This window comes from Lepidochelys kempii, chromosome 4, assembly GCF_965140265.1.
Source record: "Lepidochelys kempii isolate rLepKem1 chromosome 4, rLepKem1.hap2, whole genome shotgun sequence".
Lineage (NCBI taxonomy): Eukaryota > Metazoa > Chordata > Testudines > Cheloniidae > Lepidochelys > Lepidochelys kempii.
The window spans coordinates 117,018,104-117,039,133 of record NC_133259.1 but is presented as its reverse complement, the minus strand read 5'-3'; the positions used below and the strand labels follow the sequence as shown (position 1 = coordinate 117,039,133).

Genomic DNA, 21,030 nt, shown 5'->3' with positions numbered 1-21,030 from the left:
GGGTTTCAAAACAGGTGTTTTCAATGGAATCTTAAGATATCAAGAAAGCTTTACAGTGACCCAGGAGCTTTACTTTAGTTACGTTGCATCACAACATCTGTATAAAGGTGGACCTTTTCAATTCTCTCAGATCAATGTGCATAATCAGATTTTTTTTATATTTGGTATGCCTCAGGAGAGTGCAGGGTAGGATTAGTGATCCAAATTTGGAATCAGTTGAGATCTATGGGTGCTGGAGATATATGCCTCCCTCCCACAACCATTTTAAAGAAAGTTTCTAGGTGGGATTTTTTTTTTTTTTTTTTTGGGCCCCGAGGTAAAGATCAAACTATTGATGTGATCTGGGTCAGAATGGTCTCAAACTATCAAGTTTTACCTAAGGTAGTGCATGGCACCGACAAAGACTCCGGGGGAGCCAATTTGAGAATTTTTTTTTTTTTTTTAAAAACATACACACGGCACATGCACCATTACAGAAAAACAGCTAGAGGGTTTCCATTCCCACCAATTAATATAGTTTAATATCGATTCTTGTAACTGCGCTACAATCCAAACAGTTACTCAGATTGCTTTGAAATTTGGTGTGCCGCATGGAGGCACCGGGCAGCCTACGTAATGCAAATTTGAGATAATTTGATTTAGGGGTTTCCAAGTTACAGAGGGCCCCCCAAAAACCCAATTTCCTTCTACTGCTTTGTGCTGTTAAACTAAGAGGTAATAACGACTGGATGAATCACAGACCTGTTGATGGTCGAGAACTCACCCTTCTTTAACCTATCTAAGGGCTTGTCTACAATGACAATTTACAGTGTTGCAATTTTCTCGCTCAGGGGTGTGAAAAAACACACACACACACCCTTAGCGCTGCAAGTTTCAGCGCTGTAAAGTGCCAGCGTACACAGTGCACCAACGCCGGGAGCTATGCCCCTCGTGGAGGTGGTTTTGTTTCTGTGCCGCGACCACACAAGGCATGTTAAAGCGCTGCCGCGGCAGCACTTTAGTGTTGCCAGTGTAGACTGGCCCCAAGGATAAATTAACCCCAATACCACACCTAAGACAAAAGGAGTTTTGAACAGAGTGGCTGGAGGTTGCTGCAATTTGAGAGTCATGGGTGGCAATTTAATCGGGGGGGAGAGGGGGGGGGGAAGAGTTGAATTTTTCCTGGGAAGAGAAGGTATTGGGGGTGGAGAAGAGAGGTCTGGGGCTGCAGCGAGGGGAAGAGGATTATGTGGCCATATGGATTAATAGATAGGCAAGAGAGGTTGGGAACTCAGGTGAGGGAGGCATGGCACCCCCTACCTGTGACAGTACACCACCAATCCCCCGCACACTCAAACACACCTTTACCAAGAAGGCCCAACTACTACCTCCACCATTTAACTTAGGTGCACCTAACACACTGACTGCACCTGGAGTAGAAGCAAATAAATTCCCACTGGTTACTGCCAGCTGCAAGAGAACAGCAGGAAAGTATGCATATGCAACTGCCCTCCAACTTTTGTCTTTTAATAGCATTAGACTGAATCCTGTAGGTCAGAGTGAATGGGTTGTACAAACTCCTCAGCTGCTTTGCCAACCCCACAGTTGCTGAAATATAAAAGAGAAAACGAGTGTGGGTTAATGGGGCATATCGGGGCATTGCTAAGGTTGCATGGTGAACCTTAGCTCTGCCTTTCCTTGTTTTCAGATGTTTGAGTTTAGCTCAGTGCAATGTTCTGCATGGGGATGACATACTACCAAGCAAGCTTAACTTAATGTGGCTTTTTCCATTGAATATTTATTGGTTTGGGGCTGTTATAAAGCTATTTTCACAACATTTAAACCTTGGCCCAATTTTAATCTGCAGTCTATTGAACATCAATTTCTTGACATCCACCTGGAAAATATCAACTCTGTGAAGAAATACTTATGCCATTCAACTTAAACTTGCCTTATTAAGCAAATCAACTTTGTTTCTTTCCAGTCCATCCCACTTTTATGTTTCCCTTAACATGTTGCTGCCATTTAAGTATAGGTCAATACTTAAGGCTTTTCCTATCTTTTTTTTATAGGGATAATTTGTTTAGTTGCATTTTAAAAAGAACAGTTACTCTAAGAAAATTCCCAAAGTTCTAAAAGCCAACTAAATTATATACATTCAAACCAACCAATGCATCAACTGGCCATTCCTTTTGCTATAGGACATCATATTTAATAGGCTAATTTGTTAGTCAAATGAGACAAAAGTGAATACTACCAAGATTGTGAGAGTTAACTTGTCCTGTGCTTTCCCCAAGACTTGGTTATTGTGGCTATTTTGTTGTATTGTCAGGGCTTGAAAAGATCAGCCTAGTCCTAGTAGCCCAAAAAGACTAAGGCCTTTGTCTTCACTTGGAAACAAGCTGTATTCTTACCTTTTAAAAAGAAAGATAGCACAAGATAATGAACATGAGGAAAAATACTAGTAAAGATAAGGCACTTGTAGTATTAACTTAACACTGGCCTGGTCTACACCTAAAACTTAGGTTCAACTAGCTACATTGCTATGGGGTGTGAAAAATTCACACCCCTTAAAGACATATTAAGCTGATCTAAGCCGTGATGTACACACCACTAGGTTGACAGAAGAATTACTCCATCGACACAGCTACCACTTCCAGGGGGTGGATTTACTATAGTGATGGGAAAACCGTTTCCATTGCTGTATCAAGTGTCTGTCTACACTACAGCCTCAGAGCTGCAGCTGTGCCAGTGTAGGGCTTGTACATTGGATATACCCACTAGTAACGTATAATAGTAAGGATCCCTCTCCTTAGTGTTTACTTTGACCTACTAATGTAGTGAGAACGACATAGGGCCTTACCTTCACTAAGATTTTACCTGAGTTACCACACATTAAACACACCTTCTTCCTAACATGGACACACCCTAATAGATAGGATCAAAAATGTCCACAACGCCACACTGCCTCCCACAGTCACATCCTCTGCAATTTAAAGAAATAAGAGTCACACACCGTGTGCTACTAATTGCAACATGTCCAACTTTCTATTTTAATATATTAAAAATACAAGGATCAGCAACTTCATAGCTGAAATACAAGTTTATTGAATCCATTTGATTAATTTCACCAGTATTCTAGCATTTAACAAGCTATAAAGATGGCTTGATAACTTCATCAACAAATGCTACTTAGTGGTAAGACAATATTTTAATTTTTCTGGTCTTTATCAGTTCTTTTTTGATTAGCCCTACTTACTGCATCTCTCACTTAAGTTAAACCCCTTTTACTGGTCCCACTTCAATTTTTCTTCTTTTCCAGAAGAAATCAATCAGCATGTCTTTTCCAGAGATATCTTCACTATCTGTTCTTCTCTTCCCTATGCTACGTTCTCAGTCACACATCACCTACATATTTGTAAAAAGAAAAAGGAGTACTTGTGCCACCTTAGAGACTAACAAATTTATTTGAGCATAAGTTTTCGTGAGCTACAGCTCACTTCATCGGATGCATGCAGAAACAGACTAACACGGCTGCTACTCTGAAACCTACATATTTTTCTCAGCACAAAAGTTTCTTCTTAGTATATATGCACACACACACACACACACACACACACAAAAACAACTTACTTTCACCCTTAATTAACAAATCAAATTTTAAAAAACAAACCAAAAAAGCAAACCAAAAAAACACAGCATCTTCTGACTAGCTGATCGGATAGATCTGAAGCTCCTTACTCCCCTTCCCTCAACATCACCCATATTTTAATCATTCTCTCTGATTCCCTCTCCTACCTCAGTAGGAAATTTCTGCTACTTCACCACTCCACAAGCCTTCTGGCTACTGTAATGCAAGGAGGGGGAGACAGCCTCACTATTCTACCCTTCCCTCAACTTTCTGGTTGATACCAGGGGATGTCTCTGCAGTATGTCCCCCAGTCTGTGTGTTTAAGCTCTCTTCCCCAATGAAGAACTCCAGATGTCTGCCTCTGCTGCTGCTTAGTGCTTTCTCAAGAGGCAGCAAAGTGAAAGTGACCTGTTACTCCAGTTTCACTGCAGTTTTATCATGTGGTTCTTCGCAGGATACTTACAAATAAGCATTCAAGCGTTCTTGCTCAAAGCAAGAGAATACAGTAGCTCAAGAGGCTGATGAACAGTTTTCTAATAGTAAATTGATTCTTAGATAAGTCAAAGTAGGTTTCAACACAGCACCGCGCAATTGTTCTGACTTGGTTTAAAAATTTCTTCCTTTACGCAGTAAACATAACAGGAAGAGTTGCTTTAAGTATGCAATCTGTAAAAGCAGAAGTAAGTACAACTACAATTTTCTTTAATGTTTTATACAGCAGAAAGCTACAGAATGTCATACATTTGCTGTACAATATATAAATTAAAGCAACAGACAGTATCCAATTGTCAGTAAAAAAACAAAAACATATGGAACTTACATTCAGTTTATTATGCCTGTGCCCAGGCCAGGATGTTTGTTTTAATATAGTGAAAGGATATTTGTTTTCCAGATCTGATAAATGCAGCCTCTGGAAATTGATGCTGACAATTCCAAGCGTTGTTAATGCTACTCCCAATACTGACGTCTTCCCTAATTTGTTTATGATCAGCATGGCAAACTGTTAGGGCTACATCTCATCAGAAGTCTAGTGCTCTCATGCTATATACTGCAAATGTAACAGTTTTACTGTAGAACAAGACAATGCAACATCTCATTAATAGTAGCCTACCAGTTAAAGCAGGAAACATGCAGTCAAGTCTTTTGGGTTCACGAGTCCTAGCTCTGCCACAGATTTGCTTTGCAACTCTGGGCAAGTGACTTAACTTTTTGTTTTGACCCCCATCCCCAATCTACAGAACAGGGTTCATATTTTGGTGGTACTCAAAGAATTAATGTTTGTATATTGCTTTGGGAGCCCATAAGAACTAGACAGAGTTTGGGCCATCTTGCATAGTTACCTCCATACTCCTGCCTGAAAAATAAATGACCATTGTATTTTAGGACCAATACAATCTTTGAACTGCAAAGTGATTACGTTATACATATATATAGTGTCAAAACCACTCTTCGGGAAAATGACTGTAGTATGTTTCACTAAGTATGCCATATTCATGTACATTACGTACATACAGTGTACACGTTAGAAATCTCTACTGCAAATGATCTCAGTGTACATTTAAACTGTGTAAAAGGAAATCAATATGCATGAAAAGCATGCAATTTTGGGCATTCAAACAGAATGTAAAAGCAGGCCTTCTGGCAGGAAAACAGGTTAATACTGCAGCACTGCCTGTAACAAATTCCTTTAACTTGAACATAATGGATCTGAGACAAGTTAACAGCTTGTGACAAAAAAAGCCCACGCGGAGATATATTAGTTAAGCCAGTGTTCATCAGTGCAAAAACTTTAATGGAAGAAATTTGTTTTAAATGGAAAAAAATCCTATGTAATTTTTAACTCTGACACCGGAGCCAAACCTCTCCCCCACAAACCAGACTGCTGCAGAGCAACACTCCATGAACTTTTACAAGTCCAGCTACAGGTTGGAGAAAAGGATAATGAGCACAGGTTTTGAAATGACAAAACTATTTCCCCCTTTTCCCCCTCATGTCAAACAGTTCGAATGAATCAGTGTCATAATAAACCTCTGTTCTAAGAGTAATGTACAGTTTTCCAATAATACTGAAAACAAATATAAGGCCATGTCAAATTACCAGTATTCTATCATAAGAGACCACTTTAACAATATCCCATGCACTCTCCAGTACCATTTCACTGAGTCTTTGAAGCCCAATTAATAGAGCTAGAGGAAAACCATTGTTTCCATATGACAGGATAAAAACTGGATCCATATTTTTAGTTTTGCCACTTCAAAAAAAACCCCCCCACACACAAGAACGTTTCTGAGAAGGGTTGCATAAAAAATTCAGAAAGTTCAATACTTTTTCGTAACTTTGTTTTTACCATTTTTGACCAACAGGAAAAAAAAAGGGGGGGGGGGAGATGTCTTAATTTTTTCGACCAGCTGTACCAACTAGTTCTCTCTCTCCCCCCGCCTCCCACTTGCTAACTGAAAGCCCCCCCGCCCCGGGGAGCGGCAGAAGGCGCCTCGCCGAGCGGCCCGAGAGAGTCTGGGAAGTATGCCTCTCAAGCGAAAACGGAGGGGACCGCGAGGAGCTACCCGAGCCGGCTCCCCGCGGGCCCCAGCTGACAAGCCCAAGCGCCTCCCATCGCGGCTCGGAGCAGCCAGCCGGTGATTCGAGCGAGGCAGTGAACTCGCCGAGCGCCCGGGGGGCGGGGCGGCCCCTGCTGAACCCGTCGGGTGGAAAGTTTCGCACGGGCGCATCCGGGGTGCCCTCACCGCAGGGCCGCCGGACGGGAGCCGGGACTCGCCTTTGTTCCTGGCCATGCCAGGTTTCCACTACCGCGCTGGCAAGCAGCGGAGGGGTCACCGCACGTCTCCCTTTCAGCCCCGGGGCAGAGTCACCCTCTCCCGCCCCCCGAGGGGAAAAACTTCCCCGGCTGGACGTTACCTGGGTAGCTCTGCCGTCCATTGGTCTCCTCAGGCCGGGCCATGCCCAGCCCTCCCCGCGGCGGCGGCGGCGGCGGAGCTAAGGGGCAGCCGGGGGCTGGTCCATTCTCCGCCTGGTCCGGGAGGCTCGGCTGCTCAGCGGGGGTGCGGCGTCTCAGCCCCTGCCGGCAGGGAGCCACCCCCAGCGGGGAGCAGGCCCCCCATCCCCAGGACACACACACAGCCCGCCGGGCTGCAGGGAGAGGGGCGGCGTCGGGGGCGCTCGCGCTCGCGCTGCTCGGCCGCTGCCGCCGGGCTCTTCCGGCAACAGTCACGTTCTACCCAGCCCCGCCTCTCCTGCAGCTGTTCCACCTTCGCGCCGCTCCCCCTCCGCCGCGGGAGCAGTCCCGCTCTGCTGTTCCCCACACTTGTCTCTTCCCCCACCGCTGACGCGAATCCTCTCTCTTGCCGCTGTTCCCCTTCCAGCAGCTCACTGGCCCCGCCCGCTACCGAGAGAAGCCAATCGGCGGCGAGAGAGCGAGCGACGGGAGAAGCGTTTAAGCACGCGAGATAGGGCTCCCAGAGGGAGGGGGCGGAGCTAGCCGGACCCGGCTTGGCTTCCCCGCGGCCAGGCGCTGTACCTGTTCCGAGTAGCCCCGCCCACCGCCATTTTGAATTCTCTGGGGTTGGAGGGCCGCGAGGAAGGGGAGACTAATGGAGCAGCGTGGGACCCCTTTGTTGCTGTGGCTGCCCCGCTGTAAGGGAGGAGGGGGCCTGCGGTGAAGCAGGGAGACCCCGGGCGACTCTGAGGCGAGGAAAGCGACCGTCTCTGCGGGTCTTTGTCACCCGGTGGCGATTTATCAGGGAACCCGGACAGCTGAGAGAAAACGCCACGTTCAGACGGGCAGAGAGCGCCCTACCTGGCAGCCCGTGGGAGCCCCAGAACGGGCCGGTGACACAGACCCAAAGCGGGGGGCACAAAAAGCCCACCCACTTTGGAAACCTAACATGGAGGGAGAGGCTTTATTTTGGTGTAAAATAAGCTCAAGTTTCGGGGAGGGGCTTGTAAAGTCTTCTCACAAAAAGTTGGAGATAGAAGCATCTTCCCTCACCACCCCCAGTGGGTTATTGAGGGAGCTGCGGCCCTGCTGTTGCATAGACACTTATTACAGCGACAGGAGGGGTTTTCAGTTGCTGCAGTAAATCCACCCCTTCGAGAGGCGGTAGCTAGGTCTATGGAAGAACTCGCCTGCACAGGGCGTGACATTTTTCACAGCCCTGAGCAGTGTAGCTAGGTTGACCTGTTTTAGGTGTAGATGGGAAAGCTAAGGGAGAGATTTCAGAGTAACAGCCGTGTTAGTCTGTTTTCGCAAAAAGAAAAGGAGTACTTGTGGCACCTTAGACTAACCAATTTATTTGAGCATGAGCTTTCGTGAGCTACAGCTCACTTCATTGGATGCATACCGTGGAAAGGGGGAGAATTTACTGACTTGATAACAGAAGTGTTCAGGACCAGATTTGCAAAGGAGCTCAGCCCACTGGGTCCATAGCGCCTTTGAAAATCTTACCTGGCTGGTATGTGGATCCCTAAATGGGAGCTAAGCTCTTTTGGAAATCTGGTCCCATCTGTAATGCCAGAAGTGGAACCTCTGGAATGATAAGAACTGTTGGTTCTTGCAATATGTACTTTCCTTCTCTTCCTGTCACCTCTCTCTGTTTTATCCCCTCTTTGTCCATCTCTACCCTCTCTCCTCTTTTGGTTTCCATCTCTTCACCCCTATACATTTTGAGCACCACGTGCAAAATGCTATCCACCTGTTTCCACATTGATAGCAATATCAGTATAGCTCTTAGCATACTGCAGGATCAGACCACTAACATTTCCTTCCTTTCTCTAGGCTGTCATCAATGTAATTACAATACACACTTGCTTTAGACTATGGCTACACTATGAGGCTTTAAACGACACAGCTGTCCTCCATGCCACTAAAAGACACGCAGTGTAGCTGCTGTTTGTCAGCAGGAGAGTGCTCCTGTCATCAAAGCGCTGTTCACACCATCACTTTTCGTTGGCAAAACTTTTGTTGTTCTGTGTGTGTGTGTTTTTTAACACCCCTGAATGACAAAAGTTTTGCTGATGAAGTGCCAATATAGACAAATCCTACTGCCCCCCCACCCCCCCGAGCACCACCCGAGGAGAAAAACTTTTAAGACTGGACTTTACCTTTCTACTATAAATTGGAAGTCAATTTTGATGAGCCACTATTTTTTTTTTTTTTTAGTTAAATGAATGTTATTTCACTGATGATTCAACTCATAGGGTCATGAAAAGTTTGAGCACTATCATTAACTGACAAGTACCTTCTGTTGTGATTTTTCATAATTGTCATTTAAAGTAGTTTCAGCCCTTATGTACAGCAGGAGAGCAAGAAGTATGTTGCATTCCTATGTAACAAATGAATAATCTCTGTTGTCTTCAGTCATGCTGAGACAGGATAATTCACTGCTGAAGACAAATGTCAGAAATGAGATCGGCCGTCGTGCTTTCTCTATGTGTGTAGAATTTGTGTGTGTGTGAGAAAATGGCTAATGAACAAGGTAACAGAGTAAAAAAGGAACCATGAGTGGAATTGATTGGTACCATTGAGTTCTAGCACTGGGCAATAAGATGATTCGATCAGAAAGTATGCATATCACACAAGTGAGTGCTGTGGTCTGCAACACATAGGCAAAATTCTGGGTCTCTCTGTTTGACCTCAATTAATGCTGCTTTTTGCAGAGTTAGTTTTTGCCTTTGTTCTGGCCAGCTGTGGTCATCAATACATCTCCCACACAGCCACCACCTGCATGGATTATTCCTTACAGAAATATCCTTCTGTGAATCAGTGTCTGAGAAATGTCAACAGCACAGGTCTGGGTGAACCAGAGTCAGGTGAGAGAAGTGCCCCTTATTGTCGTCCCCCCTCCCACGCCCAATCTGTCTACCTCTTTCCTACACATGTAGCAGGACAGCCAAAATGTAACTTTTTCATGCAGGAGGATGGGCTAAGTAAAATCAGGCATGTAGCACCATTATTGTTAACACCTAGATTATCATTGGCAGAGGTGAGGGGGAGCACCTTAGCAGGTGCTGGGGGACCCTAATTTTATTCTTTTAACCATGTAGGGTGGCAAGATGAATGGGGGACAGGAAAAAGGGGGAAGACTCTTAGATGGAGTAAGATATTGTAGCACTTTCAAATATCCCCTGGACAGACAATAGTCTTATCATAACACACACACCCAGCAATTCCACAGTGAAATCCGTGTAATCAAAATCACCCAGTGTTCAGCATACGCAACAAGCCACTAAAGCAATGCTTTTTCCAGCTGTAGTATGTTCTAGTTTGTTAGAAAGTGCTCAGAACTTGAAAAACAAGCTCTATTGAATTGTAACAAACTAACTTTGAATTATTTTTAAAAGAAGCAAGAAATTCCAGTGGTTAGAGAAGACGGTGGCAGTGCTAGGAACAGAAACTATCCTGAGTCCCAGTTTTGCTTTGAGTTGAGGCAAATCATGTCATCTCCCAGTGCTACAGTTTCCTCTTCTTGGGGATACTACTGGGACAGTGGCAGACCAGTTGCCAGCTCATGCCAATGCTCCTAGGCCTCACTGAACACTGACAAATCCATAGCTGGAACCAGTCTAGCTAACCTGTGTGCTAGCATTGTTAAAATAGTTGTTACGTTGATAAGAATGTGTTTAGGCTTTATGAAATGCTTGTGGGATGCTACATGTATTAATCTTACTAATACTATCTGTATTGTATGTTATAAGGCAGTGGCTCTCAAAGGTCTTCCAGGGAGTACAATAGGCTACATAAAAAGCACTAGTGAAGTCAGTAAAAACTAAAATTTCATACAATGACTTGTTTATACTGTTCTGTATACACTGATATGTAAGTACAGTATTTATATTCCAATTGATTTATTTTATAATTATATAGTAAAAATGAAAGCGAGCAATTTTTCAGCAATAGTGTGCTGTGAGACTTATGTATTTTTGTCTGATTTTGAGTACTGTACTAAATAAGTAGTTTTTAAATGAGATGAAACTTGGGGTAAACAAGACAAACCAGACTCCTGAAAGGGATACAGTAGTCTGGAAAGGTTGAGAACCACTGTTATAAGTTTCAGAGTAGCAGCTGTGTTAGTCTGTATTCGCAAAAAGAAAAAAGGAGTACTTGTGGCACCTTAGAGACTAACAAATTTGAGCATAAGCTTTTGTGAACTACAGCTCACTTCATTGGATGCATGTAGCTCACGAAAGCTTATGCTCAAATAAATTTGTTAGTCTCTAAGGTGCCACAAGTACTCCTTTCCTTTTTTCTGAATATTGTTGTGATTTTTGGTGTAAGGGACCATCTATCCCAAAGGCAAGCTTGCTTAGGTGGCAAGATAGACCAGAGTACCCAAGGAGACTGTCTGGGACTCCATGTTAAGGCTGTTATAGTGCTTGAGGAGTTCACACTTGATACTCAGTTGGTGAAATCTATGTATAGAAAGCGCAACCAGTTTGGGGGTTTGTGCCCTGAGGATAGCACTCGTGGTTGTGAGCCACTCTGGAAAGCTTGAAAACTACTACTTATTTCATAGGTGGAATAGGCTCTCTATCACTACTGTGGGTCTCTCTCCCCACCCTTCCCCCTGGGTCTCTGAGGTTCCTTTTGCAGTCTTTTTCCTCCTTTATCACAGAAGGATTGAAGGGAGAATGAACTGTATTCAGTCTCCAATGCACACAGCACCCTCTGCAGAGAAGAGCAGGAAGCGATGCAACATCAGTTACTTCTACTGCCTCTACAACTTGTGCTAAATTGGGATGAGCTTTGCCAGTGACCTCAAGGATGAAAGAAAACAAAGTAGGCTGTGGGGAGGACAGCCATGAGGATGAGCTGCTCCCTAGTTGGCTTTCCAGCAAATGAAAGAGCTGAGCACTCCTAGCTCTTTGTTTACCGAGCAAGGGGGTTGCCCAACTTGCAAGTGCCTTAGACCTACCCTCCTGTGGGGCAGCTCAATAGGCAGAGATAATATCCTTACCCTCTTTGTAAAGCAGTTTGAGATTTTCAGTGAAAGATGTCATATACATACAAATTATTAATTATACTAAAGGAGTACACAAATGTCTTCCAGGGGTTACATCAACTCATTTAGATATTTGCCTAGTTTAATCATAGGCTACATTAAAAAGCACTAGCAAAGTCTGTACAAACTAAAATTTCATACGATTTGTTTATATTGCTCTATATACACTGTACACTGAAATGGAAGTATAATATTCATATTCCAATTGATTTATTTTATTACATGGTAAAAATGAAAGTACACTTTTTTCAATAATAGCGTCTTGTGACACTTCTGTATTTTGTAAGCAAGTAGTTTTTAAGTGATGTGAAACTTGGGGTAAGCAAGACAAATCAGATTCCTGAAGGGTAGAGTAGTCTGGAAAGGTTGAGACAAAAAGTAAACAAGCTAAAGACATCCAAAAGCTGGAGGGAAGGGAGCCCTTAATGGTCAAATTCATTCACTGGAGTTTGATTTTAAGGATCACACCTTGTACAGTGGGGCTGATTTGGTCCCATGGATCAAAAGGTACATTCTAAAACCCCTTTCCTATTGGCAAAGGCACTTGGTATAAAAATTATACTTAAAATTATATGAGAATAATTTCTGACATTTCCAAAGGAAGAAAAGAATTTCACGCACTTCTTAAGAGCAACTAACATTTAAGCATCAGCACTGCTGTTTACTGAAAAGAGTCTTATTTGCTGCTAAAGACTATTATAGCTGATGGGAGTGCACATTAAAGTCAACTATAACCAGATGGACCTGACTGGGCACTAAAATGACTAATAGAATTTGCTGTCCTTGCAAAATAGAGGTGTTGCTTGTATCACATACTGGAAGGGGAAGCTGACTGAGAAATCTGTAGTAATCATTCAAATATAATGATCAAAAGGCCTGGTTGACCAATTTAATCCGTTTAACAAAAGTCCTCTATAATCACAAAGAAAAACTATTTCTAGAACAATTAATGTCTGAAATTATTAGGATTAGAGTTTCAATTTGGAAATTATTGCAACCTTTGAAATTAGAGGTAAATGTTGCTAGATGTGCTGGGCACTGACTTTAGTGGACCTTCAGACAGATAAATCTCTGGGAATTGTTTGGAATTCTTTCTCTGAAGTATATCTACCTCCAGTACACAACCTATTGATTTTGTGGCCACAGAAGATTATGCAATGACCATCCTTTCAAGAAGTGAAACTTAGGAGCTGAGTTATCTAAATACATAGAGATGAAAACAATTGTAATTGAGAAAAAATGACCAAGACACGGGCACTCCGCAAAACAGGTACCATCCATTAAATATTTTTCTCTAAGAAATTTTGTACGGATGTGTCTCACATACCTAAGTGTGTATTTTTGTATTATTTCCACATTGTCTAGTCCAGGAAAGTCAGACTCATTCTGTGTGGAGGGCCAAGTTACACTTTTCATTATGCTCTGTGTGTTAGAGCTACAAACTTAGGAAATCTATAGATCATGGGTATTATATGCCCTATTGAGATCAGTGAAAATGAAGCCATTTAGTTTAGGTGTTAACTAAATTTCCTATATCCACAGTTATAAATTTAAAAAAAATCCTAGCTCTGTAGTTCAAGCTGACACACAAGAGAAGTTTCTACTTCACTTTCAGGCACGTGGTTGAGATTAATCATTTTCAAAAAGTGAGAATCGTATTCACCATAGTTCTACAAATCAAATATATTCTGAGTCTGAATGGCTGAGTTTAGGTTGGGGGAAGAAACAAAAACTTGTCTTTCATCCGCCAGTGCTATGTAAAAAATTCTCAATCTCACTGATCAGGGAGGTTAGATTAGTGTTTCCCAGTTGATTATTCTTATTCTCTTTGTAGTGATCCAGTATCTTCTCTCAACAACAGGTTTCTCACTGTTTTAAACCTAAGGGTATGATGCTTTCTACAATAGTAATTAGGCAGGAATTCTGATGTGTGTTCATCTCTTCTGAAATTTCTTTTTTTTCTGAGACAAGTTCAAGGGTCCAAAGATTTTAATGACACATGCAGTGCATATTTGTCTCAATTAGACTAAAACACAGGGACAGAGCAGAAAGACATTATAGTGATGGAAAGAGGACTTGTGTTAGTTAGATATCTGCACTCTGTGTCCTCTACCTCAAAATATTTAATTACTAAGTGTTGTATGTTCAAATTTGAATGAGAATTATATATCTTAACTAAACCAAAAAGAATACACACAGGCCATCCAATTGTCCTTTTATATTTTTATTTGGTGTTAAGTAACCCCACAAGAAAACAAAATCAGTTACTCTGGTGTACATGAAATCAGAACAAATACAACCACTTGAAGCAAAACAGTAGAAACAAATTTCAGCCCAGGAATGGAAAACTGATATTTCAGTGCTATGGATATGCAATGCGCTTCATACCACAGTGCAGTTCAGCGTTTGCCAACCTTTAATGCTTTTTTGTGTCTCTATCCATACAGAAAAACTAAAAACCACACCTCAACTCTCTCACTGAAAGCTTTAGAGCTTTAGCCATTAAACTATGGAAACAAGTACAGACAATTTGTTATTGCCCAAGCTCAATTATATACCATTTTATTTTTCCCCAAAGGTGCTGGAATATTACACCACAATGTAATTAAAGTCAACACCTTTGTTGTTTTTGAGCCCTTTCTTACTAAAAAAGCAGCTCTATCAAATATAAACTGAGCTAAAGATTGTGTTTGAAATATGTTCATTTGGTCATTTTTTTATTCTAGAATGAAGCTCTATTCCATTCGTCCTTGTAGTGATTTGAGGAATTTACATGTTAAGTTCATTTTACTTTCACGTTTACAGATAAATAGTTTTCAGTGCAGGTGCTACACAACCTCTTAAGGAAGCTCCAGAAGAAAGTAAAATACATAAAAACCTATCCAAAATCTGCAAATAAATAAAAATTTAAAAAAGTTTAAAGTGTCAAAAGATTTGTTGTATGAATATAAACCCTAAGAATATGTAGTTTAATAGCAGGATCAGAAAAATTTTCCTGGTAAGAACAAACAAAGCCAATTAAGTAAGGGTTTCAGCAAAAAGGATACATGCAGCCTTGCACGGTTTTATAACTGCAGATCTTAATTCTTGTACTATCAATTAAGAAAAGGCAACAAAACCCAGTTATTCAATTCACTTCCCTGCCACAGAACATATTTCACAGCCCGTTCAGATCATATTTCAAACAGCTATAATTCTTAGGAGTTTTTATTGCCTGTCAAAATTAACGGTTAAGCTTTTTCAAGTCAGTACTAGACTCTCTGCACTTCCTGATGTTATAGACATGCTGCTATTGTATAGATTAGTTTTTTAAAAACTTAGTTGGTAAAAACTTAGGATGTTTAGTTTTGCAAATATTGCTCCTCCTGGCTTATAAATTTTGCATAATGTATTAAAAAGCACAAGGAGCTGATAGTCTTGTACAGATGCAACTTGATGATGTATTCACTTTCTAGGTTAACAAAATAAAATTTAAAAGCAAGTCACGTAAAGCAACAATCACTACTGCAATCACACATGTATGTTGTAAGTCATCACTTCCCTCCCACCCTCCCACCCACCACACACATAACTTGCCCCTAACATTCTCTCAGGAACACAAAATGAACTACAAGATTTACTAAATTACAGCCACAACAGCAGCTAACTGCAGCAGCCACAGGATTTCTTTCAAGTGAAGCACTGACCTTTTGCATATAAAACACTGAACATTCTGAGCATTTTAGATAGTTTTAGTCATCAGGCTCAAATTCAATATAGGATGCATTTGCAGGTTACATGAATGCAATAATTTGCAACAAGACAAAATCCTTATTACTTGTTACAAAGTTTACAACAATCCCCACATAACCCCAGTGGTTTGGGGGGTTTTGGTGGGATTTTTTTTTTTAAATACTTCTACCTTATAATGGCAGGTCACTAAAAAAGGACAAAAAAAAAAAAAAAAAGAAAAGAAAAAAAACCCCACATTGCCTCCATACCTACAAAAATCCTTGGCTTTTCCAGTTAGCAAGAAGACTACAAACCATAGCATCTTCAGTGTTGGTTTGCAGGATGGGGGGAGGGAGGGGAAAATCATAGGATAGAAAACACAGTTTCTGTAAGTCTCTAAAGCACAACCCTGTTGTTCCTACTTCAAAGTTATGAGAGTTACTGAATGAAGACTGGACAAGTCATTCATGCTTTTCTCCTGCATTCAGAAAGGCACTGATAGATTACAGTGTTTAGTATTTATCTCCCTGTTCTCAAAGAACAAATCCTAAATGTGCCAAAAGCTAAAGTCTCTGAATAGCAGAAGTAGTTGTAGACACTGCAATGCTAATAAGATAGTAATAGTGGTAGGGCTACAGTTACGAATGACAATAACTGCAGTTAAGATGCAAAAAAGCAGTGGTACCACTAAGACAAGCACATGCACATCCATTCTTGATTTGACAACACAATCTAATCTAGTTCAAATAGCCAAGAATTTAACAGTTTGGAGAAAGTAAAATATTCAACAGGACAGTTATGTCCCTAACTATAAAATAAGCAAGAAGAGAAAGATAAATACATATCTGAATCCGTTAACTGAAGAGGAAACTCAAGTTGTTGTTTTAGAGCTACAGACCCTCAGGAAGGACAGTTTTCCATCTCATGTTACTTTTAAATCATTTGTTGTATTCTGCAGTTTTATAGGTGAGTTCGAGAAAAAAGCTCCTCCTCACAAGGATCAGCCCATTCACTTCCACCTTCTGAAGCTGTCTCTTCAGAGCTGGAGCTATCACTGGAGTATATTTTCTTCCTGAAGCCATTTGGTTTTGCTCCAGAATTTCTATCATCTGCACACCTTGCTTCATGAACAGAAGAAACCTAAGGATTTAAATTGACACTTTATTTGGTACAGTGGAAAACAAAACATATTTGTCTATTTATAAGCTGGCAGATTTTATAATTTATTTTTTATGTTAGGGGAAAGATGCCACAGTTATTCAGAGTTACAGTTCCCACTTCCCCTTTCTAACTTAGATGTGAATAGCGAGGGTTGGGCTGTGATGACAAATCCAGGTTGAGGGCAGCATTTTTTTTCACCCACCCTTCCATTCGAAGTCTTCCATTTCTGACTCTCTTGCCAATTTCTGAACCACATTTTTATTCTGAGTACATTATTATCGCTGCTGACTGGAGAGTGACTCTCCAAGTCATTCCCAAATCTTAAGGTCTCACATCATGCTAGTTTGTCTGCATCAAGCCGCACTTCTGGAAACACATCGTATTTGCAGTTGCATCAATGATCTTACAGGAGTATGTCGAGTGCAAAATCTAGATGTTAGCAGCACTACATAATATGCCCTACTGGGCAATTCACTAAGTAGAGGAGTATCATCTCTGGCAAAAGTGAAATGTAGCAATAACTGGGACAAAAGGCATTTTCTCCTACTGCAAAAGCACCATTCACCAAATAAGTAGTTTGTGACTTACGAGAAGGACACAAAGTTCAACATGCATATTGTTAACTCCCCATAACAGTGGCTCTGTGTGGTTCACAGGAGCACACTGTCCCACCCTAGTTACTGGAAGTAAGCTCTGTGAAGAAAAAATACAGCACTCTTCCAGCAAATCTGACCAATCAATTCACAATCATCCCAGAGGGCTTACATTCCACCCTCTTGGCCAAAAGACAGGTAAGTACAGCGAGGAGTTTGCAAAGAATGCCAGGGCAAGAAAGTGGCTTCAAAATGAAAATGTGGAGAAAATCAGAATTTGTAGTCTGGAATATAACTGGGGCCAGCCACAAATATTGTGATGACAGAGGATAAAAATAAATCAATCACTCACCATATTAAAATCTAAAAGATGTTCTTCATTGTTGGGAACTTCCTTTACATCTGGGTATTCTCCTACACCATTCTCTCCCTTGGCATTTGTGTAACATTCTTGAGGTGTTTTTGTTTCAGAATGGAGGAGACAAAAAAAGAGGAGGAAAATCTCATTAAGAAACAAGTTTATCTACATTTCACTAAAATGTATAACATCTAATAAGTTTTCTTCAGATTTATCTAAGTTGTGTGTTAACTGAAATGGTCTGGTTTGACAGCTTTAAACACTGAAGTACAATGCAGGTTTCTCCTCACCAGAGTGCCCTCAAACCTTACCTCAAAGGGACACCACTACATTAAAAAGAGAAAAATATAATTTAATTACTAAAAACCTGTAAAAAGTAACATATTATAAAATGACTAAATCACTTTTTCCCATTTTGGTTAGAAATTTCTTCATACATTTTTAATGTCTGATATTGTAAACTGTTTAGGACCAGTTCTACCTCTGTCTGTAAAAAATCTAGCCCAACAAAGCCCTGATCCTGATTGGAACCACTGGGCATTACTGTAACCTAATTAATTAATATCTCAATTTGGTCCACTGGGGTTACTTCAAAATTTATCAGAGTAGGTCTTGCATGTATAAAACCATAGATAGTTGGGTACAGCTATCTACTCTGTGAAAGACTGATCTCTTTAAAAGCTAATGCTTTCTGTAAGAGCTAATGTCAGATTTTATATAGATAGGATGAAATCCTGGCCCCACTAAAGTTAACGGAACAGAAGTTTTGCCATTGACTTAAATGAAGCAGGATTTCACCCATATTTTCTATGTCTTCCCTCTTCCTCAGATTAAATAAATTCTACCACTAAAGTTGGTATGACAGCTCACCAGAAGGTGGCAGTGAAAAATAGGTAAATTTCACTTAGAGGAATGCTGGGAGTTACCACATATACAGCTAGAGGTTTTTCCAAAAATGTTTATGTTAACACAATTACATTAATATATTTAAAAAAAATTTTGAACTCTAGACGGATTGACACCATCTTCATCAAACAAATTGAAAAGTAGGTCTGTGACCATAACTTGTACTAGCAAAGGTTGCTTAACGGAGTTCTCGGCTAGCGATGGTCCAACTGTAGCTGCATTGGTTAGTATGTGTACAATGCTGTAGCACAGTGTAGTTCAAGATTAAGCTCTGTTATGTTATCTGTTTCCCTGACTCCATTTATTTGCTGTTATGCAATAATTCTGTAGTTATACTGAAATGTGACTTTTTACTACTGGGCATTGAACACTTGAAATGAGTAATTTAATGTTAGAATAAAAAAAAATGAGTATGCAGTGTTGTTGTAGCCGTGTCGGTCCCAGGATATCAGAGAGACAAGATGCCTCTCTCACCAACAGAAGTTGGTCCATTAAAAGATATTAACTCACCAACCTTGTCTCTCTAAAATAACTTGTGCATTCTGCAAGTAATATATAGTAATATTTGGTAATTAATAACAAACAATTAACCAACTTATTTAGTATTGTTTTTTCTAAGTTCTTATAAGAAGTCCAATAAAATGTTAGATAATTTGATTTAAGAACTTCAGCTACATAGTGTTTAAATATGAGACATTACTAAGAATTACAAAATATAATTAAAAATTACAGAATGACTAAATTCTCTTACCACTCCTAAGATATTAAATAATAAATGTAAAGTATTCATAGAGGTTTTTGTTTTTGTTTTTTTTTAGTACTAACAATGGGAGAATAGTTCAGTCTCCAGGCCTATTTCAATCCCTTAACTTCTCTCCTGAGCATGCCAAGAAACTGCCAATAAGTGCCAATTGTGGTGGTGCTTTATGTGATGTCAACACTCCTACAGGAGAAACAGAAACCCAAGTTCTCTCACATGTCATTCAACATCCATTGTTGTCTCCTCGATGTACAAGTCATTTGCAGCCCCAGCCCCATCCTCTTGAGGAGATGCTTTCTCCTAATCAGCTTCCAATTCCAGTTTATCAGGGAATGGATCCTCTATAGAACAAGTATTTTCACTAGGCACCTGCCAACAGGAGGTCCCAGAATCTGTTTGGCAGCCCCCCAAACACCCTGTCAAATCCCAAGATTGTTAACCATTCCTTCCCCAATTCAAAGATTCCGAGGCCAGAACGGACTATTATTATCTAGTCTGAATTTCTTTATAATATAGGCCATAGAATAAAATAGTTCCTAAAGCATGATTTTTGGAAAAACATCCAATCTTGATTTTAAAATGGTCAGTGATGGAAAATCCACCACAATCCTTTGTAAATTGTTCCAATGGTTAATTACTCACCATTAAAAAATTACACCTTATTTACACATTAATGGAGGCCAAAATCAAATCCAGTCCCCAAAAGGAGAGATGTACCATCTTTTCCTTGAATAACGTATTCAATATGCAATTTCATGAAGGGCAATCAATCAGCAACCTTTCCTCTCCAACCACAAGTCAACAAAGGCCTTGTGGCCCTCCTGCCAGACCCTCTGTTGCAGCATCTCAGGCCAAATTACAATTACTTCCTTGACAACTAACTTTCTCTCCTTGCTACTATTGTGGCCTCTACCACTACTTCCCCAAATGCTGAATCCATTTAGTCTACAATAAGTACAACTGACTATTAGGCAATCTCAAATTGTATCCAAAGTTTTTTAAAATTTTAGAGCAAAGAAAAAAAAGTCTGAATTTATTAAAAATCCAGTCAGACAATTTATTACAAACATACCCAGTCTGACAAACATACCAAAATTTAGTGAAGTGCTCTCAAAATCAGGTATGTTAAAGGGATGGTATCAGGTCAATTCTGGCCCCAAATGTAAGTTTTTCAAAAGACAAGTTCTTACAGCTCAGAGATCTTTAAGAAATCCCTATTTTTTTTAAATAAAGCATTCCCCTTTGTGTGAGCAATCCAAACACTGCAGCACTGTGTTAATATAATTAGAAAATAAATAGAAACAGAAGTGAAACTGACATCTATTTTATAGTCCAAAGTGGGGGGGGGGGGGAGTGAACAAACTGGCATAAAATGTAGAAGGATTTTTTTAAAAATATTTTCATTTTAAATAAATCCAAAGTTATCAGTGATATGGATAAGCAGATCTGTTTATTAAAAATGTGATTTAATCTGACCGCGTTGCTGTTATCCCGCAAATTAGCATTTATAATAAAAACAAATTAATTTTATGTATAGCTGGTAGTTCTATTTCTGGTCATCTGTAAAGTAAGCAATTTTAACACACTTAGTTCAAGAACGGTATCTTCTTCTTACCTTCACACTGTGATGCAGGAAAGAGGGGAGAATAGAGTGCTTTTTCCCACCAGGACTGCTTTTCCTGGCTGCCACTCGTTGTTTGCAGATCAGTGTTCAATATAGGAAACTGTTTAGACAATAATCATATGTTAATATCCCAAAAATAACAAGGCACTCTGACACCCAAGGGCAAAGGGTCTCTCTTGAAAACAATCTGTCAAGCTATGGAAATAACATGGTACAATTTCTGATTATACTGGAAAAGGGTTTTCTTAGTCTACATCTACACTACAGCACTTAGAGTATCTCCACCACAAAT

At 40.5% G+C, this 21,030-nt stretch overlaps 2 protein-coding genes across 14 annotated transcripts in view; both read right to left on the bottom strand.

The window, feature by feature from the left end:
• TBC1D14 (TBC1 domain family member 14) overlaps nucleotides 1-6,870 on the bottom strand; it is a 106,857-nt gene extending 99,987 nt beyond the window's left edge. For 2 of the 4 annotated variants that reach the window (XR_012158733.1, XM_073342584.1), the window contains exon 1: nucleotides 1,410-1,555. Coding sequence is in view for 3 of the 4 variants with exons in the window: in XM_073342584.1 (XP_073198685.1) it covers nucleotides 1,410-1,515 (106 nt within the window). In the remaining variant the exon portion in view is untranslated. Of the gene's footprint in view, nucleotides 1-1,409; nucleotides 1,588-6,526 lie in introns of those variants that run through there. The other 2 variants (XM_073342582.1, XM_073342583.1) reach the window with 2 other exon arrangements.
• Nucleotides 6,871-13,833: 6,963 nt separating this feature from the next.
• KIAA0232 (KIAA0232 ortholog) overlaps nucleotides 13,834-21,030 on the bottom strand; it is a 103,180-nt gene continuing 95,983 nt past the window's right edge. For all 10 annotated transcript variants that reach the window (XM_073342576.1, XM_073342571.1, XM_073342577.1 and 7 more), the window contains 3 exons: nucleotides 20,730-20,838; nucleotides 17,443-17,540; nucleotides 13,834-16,476 (listed from right to left, as the gene is read on the bottom strand). In XM_073342576.1, the coding sequence (XP_073198677.1) occupies nucleotides 16,297-16,476; nucleotides 17,443-17,540; nucleotides 20,730-20,838 (387 nt within the window). In that variant the 3' untranslated portion in view covers nucleotides 13,834-16,296. The remainder of the gene's footprint in view (nucleotides 16,477-17,442; nucleotides 17,541-20,729; nucleotides 20,839-21,030) is intronic.